At 37.0% G+C, this 20782-nt stretch overlaps 1 protein-coding gene and 1 long non-coding RNA gene across 2 annotated transcripts in view; one reads left to right on the top strand and one right to left on the bottom strand.

Annotated features, from left to right (window-relative positions):
- The window catches only part of Thsd7a (thrombospondin type 1 domain containing 7A), a 373759-nt gene that overhangs the window by 192822 nt on the left and 160155 nt on the right, over positions 1-20782 (top strand). The window contains exons 3-4 of the mRNA XM_051175692.1: positions 9589-9837; positions 12658-12839. Of these exons, the coding sequence (XP_051031649.1) occupies positions 9589-9837; positions 12658-12839 (431 nt within the window). The remainder of the gene's footprint in view (positions 1-9588; positions 9838-12657; positions 12840-20782) is intronic.
- The window catches only part of LOC127215322 (uncharacterized), a 43844-nt gene that overhangs the window by 16952 nt on the left and 6110 nt on the right, over positions 1-20782 (bottom strand). The window lies entirely within an intron of this gene.

Genomic DNA, 20782 nt, shown 5'->3' with positions numbered 1-20782 from the left:
TTATCAATGCTGAGAATTGCTAGGATAACTTTGGTTAGTTCTCTGCTCCAGATTTTTTTGACTTTGGTAATCAGCCATCTGCTAACAAATTCTTATTGCATATGAGATCACTTTAGAATGTTTTGTTTGTTAAAAGTAGGGTTACCTAGATATGGACTCATTTTCCAGCTGTTAATACTGCCTGATTTATGCTTGTTTGGGAGTGAATATATGTGAATAATCTCTGATTCTAAAACTTCACTACCCAAGTAGATCTCATGAGGATTTTGTTAAACTTCAGGCCCTAGTTCTGTTGTTTAGAAAGCATCCTAGAATTCCCATGTACAAGAAGATAGCATTTAGAGGCAATGGTCTTAGTCAACTCAATAAAGAAGCAAACCCTACATTTTACTAGTCCCCAGGAACAGCTTCCACTTACAGACTATAGGCTGCCAATGCTAGAGTTCTAGCCTCATGAAATCATCTAACATTAAACAATAGCCTCCTTTATTTTTCCTATTTTTCAATATTAGGATGATATAGTCAGATCCGTAGGTATAAACAAGAGGGAGGGAGAAAAAGAGAGGGGAGACACACACACACACACACACACACACAGAGAGAGAGAGAGAGAGAGAGAGAGAGAGAGAGGAATGAATTTCAGAGCATAGGCTTCAAATAACATTATGTTTTGGCCACTTATAGTCTACTTACTTATAAAGAGCCTTTTTACATGTTTGTGCATTGTATATATATATATATATATATATATATATATATGTGTGTGTGTGTGTGTGTGTGTGTGTGCACTCACATTCATGTTCACATGTGTAAGGAGTTTGGTTGTCATATGGCATATCATAAATTTGGAGGTCAGAGGACAACCTCAGTCTTGACCATATACTTTTCTTATTTGAAACTAGGTTGCGCTCCTTGTTGTTATTCTGTGCATGCCAGGCTATCTTTAGCTCCTGGGATTCTCCTGTCTTCACTTCCCATCTTGCTGCAGGAGCACTAGAATTATAAACATGTGCTACCACTCCTGTCTTTACATGAATTTTGAGGATTTCAACTCAGTCCTCATGCTTATTCCAAAAACTATCCTCTTAGCCCAAGGGCGCATGTTTTTTCTTTTTTGTCTGTCTGTTCCTTTGCAGGTAGATCATGATACCAATTTTGCAGTCTGTTAGTTTCTACTTTCCACGAGGAAGATAATCTTTTAGGAACTGTTTGGGACAGGAAAATCAATGATATGCTTGGAGACTTTCTACAAATCATCTATATCATCAAGATCCTCAGAATTTACTTAGTGGCAGAGGAGGTTCCTGGTAGGATATGGTGACCCACAGTCTAGGCTACTTTCCTTCTGAGGACAGTGAGAACAGGGCAGAAGCTCAGGCTGCTGGAGAACCCTGATAAGAGTTAATTTTATCAGCTGGCCATCTGAGAAAGCAATGGAAAAAGTGACAGATTTCTGAAAGCCTATCAGATGGCAATGCTGGAATTTGATTTTAAGATAAAGAAGGAAAATGACCTTTCAGAAAATGTAATGAGCAGCCTTCAGAAAAAGGTAGTTTTCTTGAGCAGTCATCACTAAATGGGCTGCAAAGTTGTTTGTTTTTTTTTTTTGTTTTGTTTTGTTTTCTTTTGTTTGTTTGTAATGATTTAAATAGCTTCCATTTCTAATAGGGTATAGCATGAATTAACAGATTTGAAATAAAGTGACTTGGCATTTTTCAGATTGAGGAAAGTCTCTGTTCTTTATCGCTGGAGGAAGTCTTTTAACACAAAAACCAGTTTGCTTGTCATTTTTCACTGTTATCTGGTTCCCCTTTCCAATAAAAGGTGTAGTCCATAACATCTGTTTCTTTCTCAAAGCCAGAGTTTTGTTCTAATCAGTACTGGCCATCTGGCTCTCCTATGAACACCACATAAAGGAAAAAAAGCTGTCACAGTGACAGTAGCATCCTTATCAAAAGCATCATTTGTCCATATCCTCACTTCCACAGAGGCATAATCTTGTAAAAACATAAGGAACCAAAATGTATTTATCCTCTGTGTCTCACGATGTCAGCTTTTTTCGGTCCAGGATGAAGCAGGAAGTGACTGATTGTGGAAGGTGAAAAATCTAGTAGATTTGGATGACCTTATGGTTCTACTTAGCCTCATTAATAATCATGAACCAACCCAACTAAATATCAGAGTGTCTATGCAAGCACCTTGATCATCGGTAAGAAAGGAACAGATCTAAAATGCGCCCAGATGTGTGATCCCTCCTCTGTCACTACAGCTTTGGCTGTGAGTTTGTAATCTATACTAACATACACATATATGATGTACAAGACTTTCAGCAACACTTTGGTCCTTGGATAAAATTTCTCACTGTATGCATCTTTGGTTAATCTGCATCAAGTAAGAATGTGACTGCTGAGACTATTGAGCTAGAAAACTGGTACTTATTATTCTTTCATAATTGACCCATTTTTTGCCAGACTCAAAGCTAAAAGTGTCTAAGATTTCAATGACTCCCTCTCTCCTTTTGACTCCTGCTGTCTATGAGATCAAATAGTTTCTAATTTCAGTTCTTTAACAGTTCATAATAGTTTTAGTGTGTGCTTCTGTTGCTGACACCCTCATCAATGCCATCAGCAGAAAGATCTTTTTATTTTCCAGCTGTACAAAATAGAGGAGCTAATAAAAATTCTGTTACCTAATTTATAAAATAAATCAATCTATTGGGAAAAGACTTGCAGGTTGTTTGTTTTTAAGATACCGTTAATAAAGTCTTAATGACTGAAATTGTGCATGTATGCCCTTATGTGTGCATGCATGTGGAGCTTTGAGGGAAAACCTACTATGTCATTCCTCATTCCTGAGGTCCTCCACCTTTTCTTGAGACAGTATCTCAGTGTCCTGAAACTTGCCATATAGGTTAGACTGGGTGGCCAGCTACTACCCTTGATCTTCAGATAACAGCCTCCCCATGTATGGGAATTACAAGTATGTGCCACCATGTCTGCCATTTTAAAAACAGGAATTATGTGGATAAAATTCATATCCTTATTCTTTCAATACAAGTACATTATAGGCTAAGCCAACTTCTTAGCTCTGGTGGAAATATTATTTTAAAACAACAATCCATTTTTAAATTTCTACATACAACTCTTACAAATAGATAGTGGGTATATTGATAAATAGAGAGCTAGAGCATAGACAGACAAATAAACAATAGTATGGAATTTTCCCTTACAGAGTAATTTGGAGGACTATATGACATATTCTAGAAAATCTTAGCATAGTACAGGATTTGCTGTAGACATGCAGTGATAGACAACCCCATTTTTACATCTGTTGGCTAGACTGCTTGCTAAGAAAGAGCTCAGATGTGTCAGAAGGAAACAAAACAAAACAAAACAAACAAACAAAAAAAAAGTCTTCCAAACTGCCTTTCCACACCTTATTTAGATGTAACCAAGTTGAACTATTTCCTCATAAAGTTATTATGAGCATAAAATTATTTACTGTTTTACACACTTTCCAGACACAGAGGTTCGTAAATTATTTGGTAGACAGTACGTACTAAAGACATTTATTGTGAATACTAATCATTGTGAGAATCACTGCATTCAATCATATTTTAGTTAATTTTTCCTAAAACCCAAATACCTCTTTTTGTTCCAAATCTTTTAATGAAATCTTTACCCATAGGAGATCATTTATTATTTTACAAAAATATTAATTTGAAAAACTCATACATGAGTGCTACATCTATGTCACTCCCCTCCCATCTTTCCTACTACCCATCCAACTCTTCCTAGTACCATGCCTTTCCCTCTCAAATTAAAAATCTCTTCTTATATAGGTTATGCACACATAACATACTGAGCCCATTTAGTATTGCTCATAAGAATACATACATACATACATACATACATACATATATATATATATGTATATATATATATATATACATATATATATATATATATATATATATATATATATATATGGCTACCCACATTGGATAGAAGAACCAATGGGGAATCTAGTCCCTGGAGGAAACTAAATCTCACTCTTTTAGCAACCCCTGATCACCTGTAGCTCTTCATCTAGGAATGGGACCATGTGGATATAGCCTGTCCATTTTGACATGCCAATTGGTGTTTTCATTATATTGGTCTTATTCAAACAAGTATATCGTAGAGATTTTCTGGAGATTTCATAGGTGCATCTTTCCCTTCAAGTCAACGGGACATTATCTCATTGCTGCTGCTTTGCCCTTCTGACTTTTACAATAATTCCACCTGCTTTTTTGTAATTATTTTTGTAAGCCATGAATGTAGGTGTAGCATTGCAGATTGATCCTTTGAGGCTGTACACTCTATGGTCACCTATCCTATACATTTTGAAGAGTTGTGGATCTTTGTAATTTCCTCCATAGTTGCAAAAAGAGGCTTTTTAAACGAGGGGTAAAAGATACATTTGTCTTGGTTATAAGGAGATGCATTTAGGAAGCAGGGGTTACATTGTTTTATGAATATAGCAACAGCAGATTCCTCTTTGTAGTCTATGGATTCTCTAAGGATGGGTAGGTAACTGGCTCTGTTTACAGTATCCAGCCTGAATTCCCTCCTGTTGAGAAGGTCTTAAGTCCAATTAGACAACTCCTGGTCACCCTCAAAATAAAAGTGCCATCATTTTGCTGTTTTAGGTATTTTACAAGTCTAGACATTGATGTGTTTCATACCCTTTATGATGGGTTGACTAGCAATTGTTCCTTTCCTTTGGCAAATGCATAGTAACTCCAATTCTGTGAGAAGCAGTCCTCAAGAAGGCATCCTAAATCAATTTCATATCAATCAATCCACTTACCATGTTCAAAGTATGTGGCATCTCTAGCAATACAATCTTACAATTAAATTTTGGAGGTAAATTGAGAGGAATAGCAATAGCCTCTATAACTTTTAAAGGCTTTGTATTTCTCCAACCAAAAACTCATGGAGAGGTTTCCCATACCTGGTACTGGAGTTTTTATAAAATGCTATGTGGTTCTTGGGTGGAGCCCCATCACTTTAAGCTGTAAATTTTCACTGAACACACACACACACTTGTATACACATATAATATATTTTAAATAAGCATAAAACAATGTTTCTCTCTATCTTTTCAAGGATCCTTATTATTTATCTCTCCCTCTCCTACTTTCCCCTGTATTGCCCTTCCCTCCAAGTTAAAGCCCTTCCTCATTAACATCACCTGTCTCTTACTGTGACTCCTCCTCTCCTCCTTTAATGAGCCATTTGTTATTCTCTATATTATTAGGATACTTCAGAATGTATGCTCAAATCTAAAGATTCAGAACAAGCACAGGCATATAAGAGACCTCAAGCAGCATTTTTCTTTCTAGGTCTGGGTCAACCTTGCTGAGTACAATAATTTCCAGCTCTATTAATTTACCTGAAAATTTCCTTTCTTTTTTATTTATAGCTAAATAGTTCCATAGTTTACTACATTTTTATTACGCATTCATCAATGGAAGAGCATGTAGATTGCTTCAATTTCCTAGCTATTGTGGCAATAATCGCAATAAACATTTAAGGTTAAGCAAGGATCTCTTGGGTAGGTTATAAATTTCTTTGGGTACCATGACAAGGTGGTATAGAATTTGGCAGGAAATTCTGAGAATGATGCAGGGGAAAAGAATTCTCAACAACTGTTTGGTGAGATTACAAATCAGTGCAGCAGTTAAATCAGTGTGGAGAGCTCTCAAAAGGCCAGAAGTACCATAGACTGTCTTACACAGGGCCTGTATGAGTGCCTGAAATGTAAGCCAGGCTTCTTGTACTTCACCCAGCTTCCCTCCCACATCTCCTTTCTCCCAGATCCCCTCCATTTCCTCTTCATGAAAGTGTAGGCTTCTAAGGAACAACAACCAAGCACAAATGAAACAGGATACAGTGAGACACAGCAAAAGCCCTCATACTGAGGCTGGACATGCCAACCCAACAGGAGGAAAAAGGTTCCAAGATCATGCAAAAGGGTCAGAGACATACCCACTCCCCCTGCTAGGAGTTACACAAAAACACCAAGTTCATAACCATGCATACATACATACAGGGGACTGGGTGCAGGCTCTGCTTGTTTCTGTCCCTGTGACAGATGTTAGCAGAGTTTAGTTGATTTTATGAGCCATATTTTCCTGGTGTCCTCCACCCCCTCTGACTCCTACAATCTTTCCTCCTCTTCTACAGGGTTATCAGATCTCCAAGGGGAGGGACCCAAAGGAGACCTCCAATTTAGACTCCCTCTCTCCACATAATATCTGGCTATGTAAGCAAAGCTTGCAATGTGCTTTTCTTAATTGCATTACATATTACCAACTCTCTGTCTGGGCCAAGAAAACATTGTTTTCTCTGGTCCAATATGTTATTTCATCACAGGTTCACTTTATCTCAACTAATCACCATCAATTTACTATCTCAACCTGAAAACTTCTAATATAGAGTTAACATCACCACAGTTACCTACTACTTAAAGTGACCTTCTGTGTCTTCCATCATGCAATTATGATTCTAACTTAATTACTATCATCTTTTCTTCATATTTCTAAATCCCATGGTTTCAGTTTCTTTATCTGTATTTCTAGAAACTTGAGGCATACTAGAAAATCACACACAAACACACACATACAAATATACATTGTATGTGCCCCACATAGAAGTATGTAATTGCAATATGATATCATCCTTCTATTGGTGTTTAACTTTCTTCATTTGAGACTTACACTGAAAATTAAAATATATTACAAAACTGTTTTTAAGCTTGTGATAGACAGATCTTTAATTGATCTTTGACAAATTCTTGCATATATAAATTTCATTCAAGTATAATGATTACTGTAACCCATATTCTCTACTCTCACCCTTATTAAACACCTCTCCTCCCACCCTTCATCCCTACACCTCCTTTATAATCATCCATGCTTCTTCTTTCTTTGTGTGTGTGTGTGTGTTTGTTATTACTTTGTTTCATTTTTTTAATCCATTGTGTTTAACTAGTATCATCAGTGTTATCATGACTTTGGAAAAAATGTATTTGTTTGGGATTTTAATAACTACTTCTAAGTCCCTGTATGACTAACAAAACACTTGTGAAGCCTATTGTTGGTGCAGTGTGGGTTCATTTGTTTCACAGGTTACTCCTGGCATCCTCCTCCGCTAAAGCAGTGACTTAAAAACCTTTATGCTTTAGATCCAGTTAAAGCTATGCGAAGTGACTGAGAACGGGATGGCTAAAGAAATGAGTTCTAATTTTAGAAAAATCTAAGCTCAGATTGCATTGCCACAATTCAGAACTGGCAAACCCTTAAGCAAGCTCTGTCGGGATGCTTCCTTATGAAATGGAATTAACCCATAGGAAAGTATGTGAGTTCAGTTTTAAACTTGGGCTTTACAAAGTTTCCAAACTGACAATACTAACAATGGTCCCACCAACAGCAAGTGTTATAAGCACACTTAGAAAAATATGAAAGGGGAAACAGAACCCACCCTAATTGTCATACTCCTATCTGGTGGGATAACAACCAAAACTGACACATAGGAATATCTTATTTTATGAATGTGAATATGAATATATATTCTCTTACTCTTATATCAGATTTGTGTGGGAGATAACTCAAAAGTTTCATGGAACACTGGAATCAGTGTTTCTTGAAGGAATCTCATAGTCTTAGTCTCCAAACTTTCCATGAGTTTTTTTGTGCTCTGAGTGTTACCTCAGTCACTAGGAGCTAGTACTATACCTGTTAACAAGGCATTCCTATTTCCAAAAATCAGATGAATTTATCTAAAGGGCTCACTTTTAAACAAAAAAAAATGTGACACAGTAATATAGTGGGCAAGTCACTTGGCATCAGATAATGAGGATAATTGTACTAATAGTAAACCAATAGTCCAATTATCTAGAAAAGATTAAAATAGATTACTTCTCTTTTACCTGTATGAACTTTTTCAGAATTACCTGCAAGGCAATGCATGTCAATGTAGAGGATAAGCAATAAATATAAGAGGAAATGAATTGTGTACATTTTGTAAAAGTGGGGTTATAGGGAACATTATTTGGTTATTTATTTTTCCCCAATTCTTAGAAGTGACTCTCAATATGAGTATGAAAAGTTGCTCATCACAAAGAAAATTCACAATGTCATACCTAAAGACATCACCAATGCCAGTGCTTATGTAGCATTTGTGCACAGGTGGCCTTTGTTCGGGCGTAGTGAGAAAGAGCTAACTCACAGGCCTTTTAACCAGTCTCTGATGATTTTCTGTGGAGGCTCTTCAACTTCAACAAATTGGCTTTGAGGTTTTTCAGTTCAAATTTGATTGTGGGAACAGAATTTGTTAAAATATGCACACAGGTAGGATTAAGACAACAGGGTGTAAGTTGTTAGAGTAAAATGGACCAACCTCCTTCTGTGGGTGATTAGAACAAATGAATATGGAACCTGAATTAGATGGAATAATAAGGATTTCTCCATCAAGCCGGATCACCACAGGCTGACTCTATGACTGTACAGTATTGGTTATTGAGTCTGGACAAGAGTCCAACAAAGAGTAATTCCAGCAAAACTCAAGCTACTTGAAACTTTACCTGTTGAGATCCACAATTCCATCTTTTGTTTTGTTGGTTACATTCCAATTTTTAATCCAATATGCCTCATATTCAAAGAGAATTAAAATGACAGTGATTTGAATACATACTTTATTGGTAAAATATATATTAAATGTATCTTTAAAGTTTATCTCTATTATATGTGGAAAATAAATAAATATTTTGAAAATATTTTTGTGCATTTAATCAGGATAGTTACAAGTATTTCATATTAATTAGAGACACTGGGGACATGGGTCAGTGGTTAAAAACATTCATTTTTCCTCCAGAGGAACCACATTCAGGTCTCAGCATCCACATCAAGGACTTCACAACTCTCTTGTCTCCAGCTCCCAAGAACCAACCATCCTCTACTGGGCTCTGCACATACCATAAATTCACAAACTTAACACAGACACATACAAAATGAAATTTAAAAATGTATAAATTAGAAAGGTTAATATATCTGTATAGCCATATAGTATAACTGAAATCATAACTGACATAAAATTATTCTAAGACACATTAAATTATGTTTTCAATGCCAAAAGTATTGGAGCTAAGCACTAATGCTTATTTAATTTAGCAAGATAGAATGGAAATTAACATATGTTAACAGTTTCAGGTTTCCCCTTTCTAAATTAAAATAAGCCTAGAATGAATATGAATCAACGGGATAAATTCAGCTTTGGTTGATTTTTCTAACTCTTCTTTATTTTCAACTTCTTGTGAATGGATTAACAACTCCACGCTCCCATAAAAAGGAGGTGAGGCAAACACTAATATCGGCTAATTTTTCCACTGCACTTTGCAAATGTTCACATGTTTTCAGTGAAACTATCAGCTGCATGTCCACTTAGAAATTCAAACTTCCAAGCTGATTTTATTGTCTGAGGTGTTGAAGGCAAAGTTTCCAACTGCCTATGAGTCTGAGGTAAAACTATCAATGCTTTGTTACAGCTTTTGCCAACAAGAGAAACTGCCCATGACCTTCCAGTCCTGTGTGATCAACAAAGAGTGCCAAGTGTCCGAGTGGTCGGAATGGAGCCCATGTTCGAAAACATGCCATGATGCCACATCCCCCACCGGCACTCGTGTAAGGACAAGGACCATCAGGCAGTTCCCAATTGGAAGTGAAAATGAATGTCCAGAACTTGAGGAGAAAGAACCCTGTTCATCTCAGGGAGACAGAGCTGTCCTCTGTGCTACGTGAGTAAAAGTGAGAGTATTGTGTCCTCAAATGGCACGCCACTTCAGCTTTCCAATGTCACAAATATTTGAAACTTGTTATATAAGTATTCTGAGTATTCTGACTTAAAATGTTTCTGACATGACAGTATTAGAAATGATGAATTTTTTGAATGTTTTAAGAAGAAAACTAGAATATCTGGTTACAAAATTTATCCAATAAAAATGTGCTTCTTCTACAGAATGTAGATGTATTTAACAACTACACTTCCAATCTCCGTAAAGGCTACCTTTTTAACACCATTTCTTTGTTTATTTGTTTTTTTTGTTTTTGTTTTTCTTTTTTTTTTTTATTTTTCGAGACAGGATTTCTCTGTATTGCTTTGGATCCTGTCCTGGAACTCTCTCTGTAGACCAGGCTTGCCTTGAACTTTTAGAGATCTGCCTGCCTCTGCTTCCCAAGTGCTGGGATTAAAGGCATGCACCACCAACACCAGACTTCAACACCAATTTTTTTAGTAGTGTATTCTATAATATTGGTTGGTGAATTATTTTAGTAAATGGCACACAATGAGGACATTTGATTGGACAGACTATATATTTCTTTGTTGCAATGAGTCACCACTTTCAGGAGAGATATAAGTGGTATGTAAATGAGTGTGTCCCTGCACCAATAAAACTTTATTAACAAAAAGCAAGAGACATGCTAATTTTGTCTTTGGTCCACCTTTTGTCAACCTCCAAGCATTGAAATCACATATTCCTGTAACCTACTAAAATGTATTAAGACATATATATATATATATATATATATATATATATATATATATGTCAGTTTTAATGGAATATAGCAAAAAAAAAAAAACTACACCAAAATTAAGGGGGTTTTTAGGTGTTGGGAATTGGTGATGTTTTGGTTTTGTTTGTTTGTTTGTTTGTTTGTTTCATCACCAGCATGTATTATATGGCCTAGTAGCATTAAAGTACCTGATAAACATTCATTGACTTAGATGAAATAAAACTAGTTCTGAAATATTTGCCAAAATAACAGTATTTTCATTAAGAATACTCTTTCCAAGACATTACAGAAAATTGTCTTAACAACTAAATCATCTGAATATATTTATAAGGAAACTTGGAGAATCTTAGTCTGCACACTCAACTGGGAGCTTCTCTATACTGTCCATGCTTTCATGGACAGGCACATAGTTTGACATTCATAAACCAGGTGATGAGGCAAATTAGTGCCATTAGTAGATTGACATGGTAACAAAAATAGCAATGGTTTACACGAAGTCTCCTATTGTGTTTTGCAATCACCTACAATCTTTCCATACATGAAGGGAATAAAAAACCCAGTTCCCCTCTAGGGAACTCCGGGTGCTGCTGACTACAGTTCTTCTCTATTACAGAGCTCAGGGATGTTGCCCACATTTCTGGATGTTGTCTCCACGGGAAGTTTCTTCTGCTTTTGTCTAACCATGGTGCCTCATTTTTATCTTCTTAAATCTTCAAATATCACTTAAAGCAGATATCATTGGTTCTCTTTATCTTCCAACGTAACACTTTTCTTGGATTATATCAGCTATTTATATTAAAGTCTGTTTTTATCGAAGCATTCTTTAGTATGACCCAAACTGGAATGCCATTCGAGTTTTTTTTTTTAATGTCATTTAATATCCCATAGAAAATTGGTTGTTTCATTTTACTTTCTTCTACACGATTCCTAACTCATTCTCAATTATCCATGTATCTAGAAATGTTCCTTCTTTATACGCAAGATTGAGTGCTGTTTGTTCTTTGATGGTCCAATCCCTCAATTGTGCATCTCCAAACCCCCACTTCCAAAAATGAAAATGGGGAGGAATCTCAATATCACTGGCAAATTACTCACCACTGACAGATCCAAACACCCAGAGAAGACATGTAAGGGCACCCTTAACCGTTTTGTCTAATTGAGATGAGCACATCCATTTACATCTCTGTTAGCTATTAATCTGATGCATGGGGAATCATCAGTGGTTAGACTGACAAAATGCTACTTGAGCCATTTCCTTTGGGCTTTTAACATATCTGCTTTCCTAGAGGTGGAGAAATGTCATCACTTTCTATTGTTGGTGACATCAGGAAATGCTTCCCTGTCTGTCTCCTTCTAGGGAGAATCAGGCTGACAACCCCAACATTGCTTTCAAATCATAATCTTGATTGGAGCTCTGAGAATCAGGGATTATCATTTCTGTGCTTTACTAACAGCCTAGTCAGCTTTTCCCATCATTCATTGGCATTCATCAGGAATGCTAGTCTCTACAGAGCATGTACATGAAACACTTCTGATTCTTGACAGTAATGAGAAAGCTCTGAATTGCTCTGTTATATTTTTAAATCTAGAATGCAGTTAAAATTTTGCTCCAATATGAATAAGCAATTTTCATGCATTTTATTAAAAGCAAAACAAGTGTTTGGGCTTGTCATCACTTAGAATGTTTGGAATTCTCAGATTTGGCCTGCCTTTGTTTATAAGCATTAAGAGAGGGCAAGCTTGAGTTCAGTTTAATTGCACATAAAATTTCATGTTTTCAGCATTATGTTCTTATTTCATAAAATATTGATGAGTAACCTCAAGCAGTTGCAATTAAAACAGGCACACTCTACATTTAACCCTTTTAACGGATGCTCAATTGAGGACAAGGAAGCTATTGAAACTGAATCTGCATCTGACTGGGAGTCTGTATGGATCCAGAAGAAGTGTTTTTGAGTTTAAGTTTTACAAAAATCTGAAAAGAGTGGAGAAACGTTTTCCTGAATAAGCAGTGCTGCCACCCTCAAATTCTCTTCATCTAGATATGGCTGGAGAACTACAGAGTGGACAGAGTGCCACGTGGACCCTTTGCTCAGTCAGCAGGACAAGAGGCGTGCCAATCAGACAGCCCTCTGTGGAGGTGGTGTCCAGACTCGGGAGGTATACTGCACACAAACCAATGACAACCAGCTCTCCCACTTAAGTACACAAAAGGACAAAGAAGGTAGGTGATACTCCCCTCAAATGGCTTGCTCATGAAGATTGAGCAGGTAGTTGCCCTTGAGGAACATAAACAGACCATGGAGGACAGGAAGAGCCCCCGACTATTCACACTGTATTTACAGTCCAAGTCAGCTAAAGAAAACCTCCCTGATGGTTGATAAGAAACTAAACACAACTCTGCCTCTGCCTTGGTCAGGTTTTATTTGTCTTAGAGGTCTTTAAAAAAAAAAAAAATAGTAAAAGCCACTGGCATTGAAATTTAGGAGTGATTAGTTATGAAACTAAAATTGTAATCTATCTTGTAAATATATGCGTATATTGCATATATAAAATGAAAAAAATAAATATGAAGCTCATGATCAACTTTTTAAAGAAATCTTACTTTGTTTACTTGTGACTAAAAATAAACTAATATGTATATTTGGTTGTCTATTGTTTCTGTTTTGTTATATAGGGATTTTTGTAATTTATTATTTATGATTGTTGTCTTTTATTATTTTTCTTATTTTACATATTGATCCCAGTTCACTCTCCCTGCTTCCCTCCCTCCCAGTCTTCCACCCTGGCCCTCCCATGCCCCCTAACCATCCTCCCATCTCACCCCCCCCCATTCCACAGGTAGGCTGATGCCTTCTAGGAGGGGTCATCAAAATCTGTCAAGTCATTTGGAGTAGGGACTAGGCTGTCCCTCCTGCCTCTAGGTTAAGGGAGTATCCCTCCTTGGGGAATGTGCTTCCAAAGTCCTTTTGTGCACCAGTGTTATGTTCTGGTTCCACTGTCAGAGGTTCCTTAGACTATCCAGGTCATGTAACTGAGACCCATGTCTGGGGAGTCTGAGTCAGTACAATGCTGGATTCTCAGCTATCAGTCTAGGGGTTCATTATCTCCTCCTTGTGCAGACCAGCTGACTCTGTGGGTTTCTATAGCCTGGTCTTGTCCTCCTACTCTGCATCTGGATTCCAGGAGTTTGGCTCAGTGTTTAGCTGTGGGTGTCTGCCTCTGCTTCCATCAGCTACTAGATGAGGGCTCTATGATGGTGGATAAGTTACTCATCAATCTCATTATCAGGGAAGGGCATTTATGGTAGCCTTTCCACTGTTGCTCAAATTGTTAGTTGGGGTCAGTCTTGTAGGTCTCTGAACATTTCTCTAGAGTCAGTTTTCTCTTCAAACATATAATGGCTCCCTCTTTTATGGTATCTCTCTCTCTCTCTCTCTCTCTCTCTCTCTGTCTCTCTCACATCCATTCCTCCCATGACTCAATCTTTCTAGTCCAACGTGCTTCCTCTCCTCCCCTTCTCTTTCTCCTAGCTCCCTCTCCACTCACTGGACTGCCACTCCCAATATGCTCAGGAGATCTTGTTCCTTTCCCCTTCTGTGAGGGACCTTGTATGAATCTCTTAGATTCCTCCTTGTGTCCTAGTTTCTCTGGCGATGTGAATTCTAGGCTGGTGATCTTTGCTCTATGTCTAAAATCCATATATGTGTGAGTACAACCATATGACTCTTTTTGTGACTGGGTTACCTCATTTGGGATGGTTTCATCCATTTGCCTGCGAATTTCAAGATTCCATTGTTTTTTTCACAGAGTAGTGTTCCATTGTATAAATGTATCACATCTTCTTTATCCATTCATCAGTTGAGGGGCATCTAGGTTGCTTCCAGGTTCTTGCTATTACAAATAATGCTGCTACAAACACAGGTGAACACATGTCTTTGTTGCATGGATGTGGATCACTTGGGTATATGCCTAAGAGTGGGATTGCTGGGTCCTATGGTAGACTGATCCCCATTTTCCTGAGGAACTGTCATACTGATCTCCAAAATGGCTGTACAAGTTTGCACTCCCACCAGCAGTGGAGCAGTGTTCCCCTTTCTCCACATCTTCGCCAGCATAAGTTGTCATTGGTGTTTCTAATTTAAGCCATTCTAGCAAAAGTAAGATGGTATCTCAGTGTTGTTTTGATTTGCATTTCCCTGATAGCTAAGGATGTTGAGCGCTTTCTTAAGTGTCTTTCAGTCTTTTTTATTTCCTCTATTGAGAATTCTTTCTTCGGTTCTGTACACTATTTTTTAACAGGGTTATTTAGTGTTTTGTTGACTAGTTTCTTGAGTTCTTTGTATATTTTGGAGATCAGCTTTCTGTAAGATGTAGGATTGTTAAAATCTTTTCCCAGTCTGTGGGCTGCCATTTGGTCTTGTCACCTGTGTCCTTTGCCTTATAGAAGCTTCTCAGTTTGAGGAGGTCCCATTTATTAATTGTTGATTTCAGTGTTTGTGCTACTGGAGTTATGTTTAGGAAGTGGTCTCCTGTACCAATTTCTTCAAGGGTACCTCCCACTTTCTCTTCTAAGAGGTTCAGTGTGGCTGGATTTATAGCTGAATAGGTTGTTATACATTTCCTAATTATATAAATAAAATCTGCTCAGTCTATGTAATGATATTTAGATAAGTATAGTTTCAGGGCTAGCCACTTTGTACTAGATAGTCAATTTGGGGACTATTCCTTGGGGAAGACTACTTGTCTTGCTCTCAACATTCATTCTTTAGCAGTCTACAGTTCCTTGTGGAGGGTGAAATTTCCACGAGGTATGCCCCTTCTGTGTTAACATGTCTAATGGTGCCATCTATGTTCAGGTTTTGTTTAGGCAGCAGTGTTGCTGACACTTCACAGGTGCACTTTTTCTGACATTCCTAGGAGAAAATATGTCACTGCAAGCTTCCTCTTCCTCTCACTCTTGCATTCTTCCTACCTTGTCTTCTCTATGACCCCTGAGCCTCAGATGTAGAAGTTTTCAGGCATGGTACTAGAAACCTGCCAAATACTTGAGGCCAGTACTCAAATACTTGGATCTTGGAGGAGAACCTCCAGCTGCCATTTTCTAAACCAACATATTTCTGAACTACATTTCATGTATTTGTCCCTATAAGCGCAGATAAGTATAGGGCTCACCCCTTATTTTTATTATAATTTAATCAATTGGGGGACTGGATGGACAAGTGTGCAAAAGACCAAGTGAATTCAAAACGGCCCATGCTATGGGAGGATCACTATGTTATTAGGTCAAGTTTATCATGGGTTCTTTAAAATAGTTCTGTAAGCCACTATTTATCTGTGTACCAGCAAGACTCCCAAGACTAATCTGTGATGACATATTATTTATGATTTATTAAAGCTTGTCTGAGGATTCAGAGAGCAAAGTCAGCCACAAGCTATAGAGATCAGGCAGTGGTGGTAAACACATTCAATCCTAGGGCTCAGGTTTAAGAGGTAGATGGATCTCTGTTAGTTCAAGGCCACACTAACTACATGAAATTGATACATTCCTAAAAGAAACAGCTCACATAAAGTTGATCTCAGCACCTGGGATCACAGGCTTTTAATCCCAGCATTAAGGAAGTGGAGACAGGAAGATATTGCTGGGCAGAGAAAGGAATATAAGGAGGAGGAGGAGACAGTATCTGAGAGCCTTTTGCCTCTGAGGATTCCTGTATACAGATTTGCCATTTCAGCTTGGTAGAAGATCTACTACTGGCTTGGCTGCTTTGCTTCTCTGGTCTTCTTGTAGCATTTTGTATACTACACTAATCCATATGACATATATTTATTAGATATCAGTAAACTGGTTATAACCAAAGATCCAAAGATGGATATAATAGGATAATATGTCAACATATATTTCATTTCATAAAAGTCTTAAAATTCATTATGATGGTACACAAAGCAAAAGTCACAACAGTATGATGACCTGCATAACCACAATTAGCAAAAAACTAGTGTGAATAGTAGTTCAGCAGACTGACCACTGACAAGCAACTTTGAGAAAAGAGGGTGAGAGCACAGACTGCAGGAGTTTGTTTCAGGCAGAGAGGATAGTGACTTATCAAGGTACAACACTAAAGCAATGTCAGAACAAAGCACATTTGCATTTGACAACTGGGACTAGAAGGGAACTTCTTAGGAAATATGTTGATTGGGAAATGAAAAACAACTAGTTGATGAAAGAAAATAAAAGAAGAGAAAAAAAGATAATAATTGGGGAAGAATTCTGAATAAGAATAATCAGAAAAGGGGGTAGGGTGAGAGGACAGGAAGAGAAATGGAAGCTTTTAAAACTAAGATTTGCTTTACAGCCTGAGCAAGTGGGGCATTGCCAGTGACCAATGAAAAGCACTGAAGTTTTGCATTTGCAACTTCCAAAATTTAATTGTTCTACATCGACTAATTTTACCCAGCATGTCAGCTCATTTAGGAATATAACTTTAGGATAGATTTTACTACTAATGTAGCCTGAGGTTATAAGGAAGTAGCATAAAACACAAATGTTAGTACATTAATATTTTCCTGGCCACTTTAATGGCTGCATTCTGAAAACTTTTAGGTAGATTTATTACAGTAGGCTTTTCAGAGTAGTATAATTTCATTGCTTAGAGTAGATCAGATTTTAGTTTCTGAATGTCAATTATGTCTTGAAGGTTATTACTTTCAGAAGATCTTGAGAATTCTGGACTGCAACTGGCTATGTTTTAAATCAATTTTTTTTTCAGAGCCCCTCACACCTCTTCTAAACCACTGCGACGAACCAAAATAAAACAGAAAGACAGGAACACAAGAAGAATATCATTATTAAGATGTATCTTAATAAAATAAAGCAAATACCAAAGAAAGTTAAGTGGACATTAAATAATGAGTTCACCTAAAATGAATATTTATGACTGGTATATATACCATGAGTAACTTAGGAATGTGTATTCTTTTATATACTTAGAATATTAATACAGGGTAGAGGTCGTGTTTGTTTTGTTGTGTGTGTGTGAGTTAAAAGTGATTGCTTTCCTTCCTCAAAACATACATGTAGGTCTTCCTTAGGCGCTATTAACATTTCCCAATAGAAATTCACTCGATACAGCAGCATCCCAGGAGTGAAATATGTGGATTACAAATATGAGTGAATGGGGAACAATTAGACTGTCTGTTGTAGAGATTATGCACAGCCTGTTTTCCTTCAATAAATATGAAAAGGCCAAATCTCATGTATAAAGAGAGAGGGACCTCTCAAACCAGCCCCTACCACGATGCCCCATTGTGACAGCAGACTCACAAATGTTGACTGTGCTACCATGCACAAATCCCCCTGATATTCCATCTATACTGAGTTTATTTCAAAGAACAAATTCCACACTTTCTTTTGAAGATTCATACTGTTCTATAAATGAGTTGTTTTCACAAGTAGCAAGGTATTTTTAACATCAGTTCCAAATAATTTGACTCAAAATAAACTTCCTCACACTCAAATATAGCAGGTGATATGAAGTTCATATAAACTTCTTTAGTATTTTGACAGGTAGGTCTCATTATGGAATCAAAGGCTAATGCCCGTATTATCGTGAAGACAGGGTCATCTTTGTCACTTTCCTTCACTGTGTATGGCACTATTATTAACTAAATCATACCATAGTGGTCACAAAAATACTCCTGCCAGCCTCAGTTTTCAGAAAATCAAAACATAAGTGATTAATGTGCACATATGTTTAGTTTAATACACTAGAACACTCAAATTGTGACAGTCAAATTATCATCACAATATTGTGTAAGCCAATGATAGCGTCTATTGATAATACAAAAAGCTGCTAGCAGTAGGTAATTCTTGACAATGCTTCTCCTACAATGTCCAGCCAGAGGACAACTATCTCTTTAGAGAAAAGCCCTGGAAAGCTTCATACTGAGGTGAATTAGTAGTGGAGACTTAACAGTTTTGTTCATCCACCTGATTGGGACTCAGGATAGCTGTAAATGGTGTCCAGATCATACTAGGACAAAATCAGCCTTTATCAGTGTATGCCAGGGTGGAGCCCATGGGGAAGTGACCCGTGTTTATCTTAGACAGCAGCTAAAAATATTTCTCATTGGATGTTCATCTTCAGTGGAGTAGGAACAAATTGATTGTGTTCACAGGTCAAAGGGAAACTAAAATAGATTTTTAAGTCCAATAACCTAGGGATCCTTTTAGTGGGTACAGGTCAAGCATGGTCTAGATTATTGAAAGTAAAACAGTGTGAAAAAGTAGATCATACTCAAGATGACTTACATCATAGAAAACTTGAACAGGTCTTCTCTAGGAAGTACATTAATAATATCTGGACGACAATAGAGAGGCTCGGATTGCCAAGAAAGAGAGCACAGACTGTGAACCTGTGTGATAAGGTACAACAGCAGAAAGGATTGGTGCTTATAAAAGATAGTTGGAAGGAAAAAAGAGTTGAACTGGACTGTGTAGAAAGCCATATAAACTCATACTCTCCCACACTCTGCCAAGAAATGAGAATAAAATAGGCACATTCCTCCTACGTATAATATAGACTCATTATGCTTTAGCTCTCTCTCTATCTATACTTTTAATAGTGAGCACACTTTAGCCATTGCTTTATCTTGAAAAGGAAAGGTGGGCTTTGCTGATGATGCTAATTCTCTCTTGTTACAGAAAGTCACTATCACAGTACATCAAAGTTTAATGGTACACCTTTGCTGTCCATCACTTTTGAAATAACATATGGGTGGGACTATTGTATATCACTTTACTATCAGAACTGTACATCTGAGTATCACATCATGAGCCTGAACCTTTACAGTTCACTGTGCTTAACCATCTCAGAAAAAAAATTGTGCTTTCACTCTTAGGATCCTAGATGTGTAACAATCTATCCCATGACATGTAAATGATCTCAGTTTTTTGAGAATTAATACAATATCATCACAGGTATAGATTACAGAAAATAATTACTGACTTCAACAGTTATTATTATACCTTATACATAGTAATCATGCAAACAGTTATATAAATGATAGTAAATAAACACTTTTACTGAAAGAAGTTAAACACTTTTCATAATTTTTTACATGTCCAAATGTTCCATTCTGTGCCTGACTAAGCCTGATATGGTGAATTGAAACATAAATAAAAGGTATGGTGGCTATGATTTGGAGATACAGCCTGTACTGTAGATGAAATGTACTATTGTTGTAGGATAATTACCGCAGTAGAAAACCCTGAAGGAATCGGAGATTTCTTGCCAAGGTACCCTCTGGAGAGAACAGAAAGAGAAGGATTGATACCCTGTACAGTTTCCTCCTGATCTGGAGATCTTAAGAGGTTTCACCCATTGGGATAAATGCTAATGGGAACTAGAATAAGATGGTTAGTGTTGTATCCAGAGGTGAATTCTGAGACTTTTTATGGGAAGGGGAGCCTACCCATAAGATCTCAGGAAGTATGCAAACAAAAATAGAGTCATTAAAAACAGTATTGTATCCACATGCAAACAATGATTCTTTGCTTGGCTAAGGTCAAGTGCTCAGAGTGTTTACAGCCCCCATGATACAAAATGTTTGAAATTTGTCTGAAAATGACTGCTTAATTGATCCCCCCTCTTTAAAACTCTCTCTCATAGGCAGAGACAATATTTACACTCCCTCTGCCCTTCACCTACAGAGACATTAATAGATCTTAGAATTTTGATAGAGAGGTTAGAGCAAAGGATGAGGCCATGTTGATGTACTTTGACAAGTTTGTTCACTTAAAATTCTATTTTAAAAGTATTTGACCATTTTGAAACACTTTTATTCTCTCTATTTGAGTTAAGTAGCTAACTTAACTGTAGTTTGTACTTTTGTCCTTAATGCTACTTTCAAAGGAGCCTGAGACAGAACTCTAGAAATTCTAGGTTTTGATTCTATTTTTCCTTGTATTCATCTCCATGTTATTTAATTTTATTTTTCTGAATATGCATAGTTAATAGTAGCTCTCCCATTCCATTTTCATCAGGATGAAAGACTACATTATCTTGATATTATCTTTTCAAAACTACTTAGGCTCCCAAGATGTAATTTTTTTTTTTTTTAAATGCTTTTAAGGGTGGAAGTGAACCCTTGACTAAGCAATTCCCA

The sequence above is a fragment of the Phodopus roborovskii genome, unplaced genomic scaffold, assembly GCF_943737965.1.
Source record: "Phodopus roborovskii unplaced genomic scaffold, PHOROB, whole genome shotgun sequence".
Taxonomy (NCBI): Eukaryota; Metazoa; Chordata; class Mammalia; order Rodentia; family Cricetidae; genus Phodopus; species Phodopus roborovskii.
Note: the sequence above shows the minus strand (reverse complement) of the source record. Positions and strands in the feature narration are given on the sequence as shown.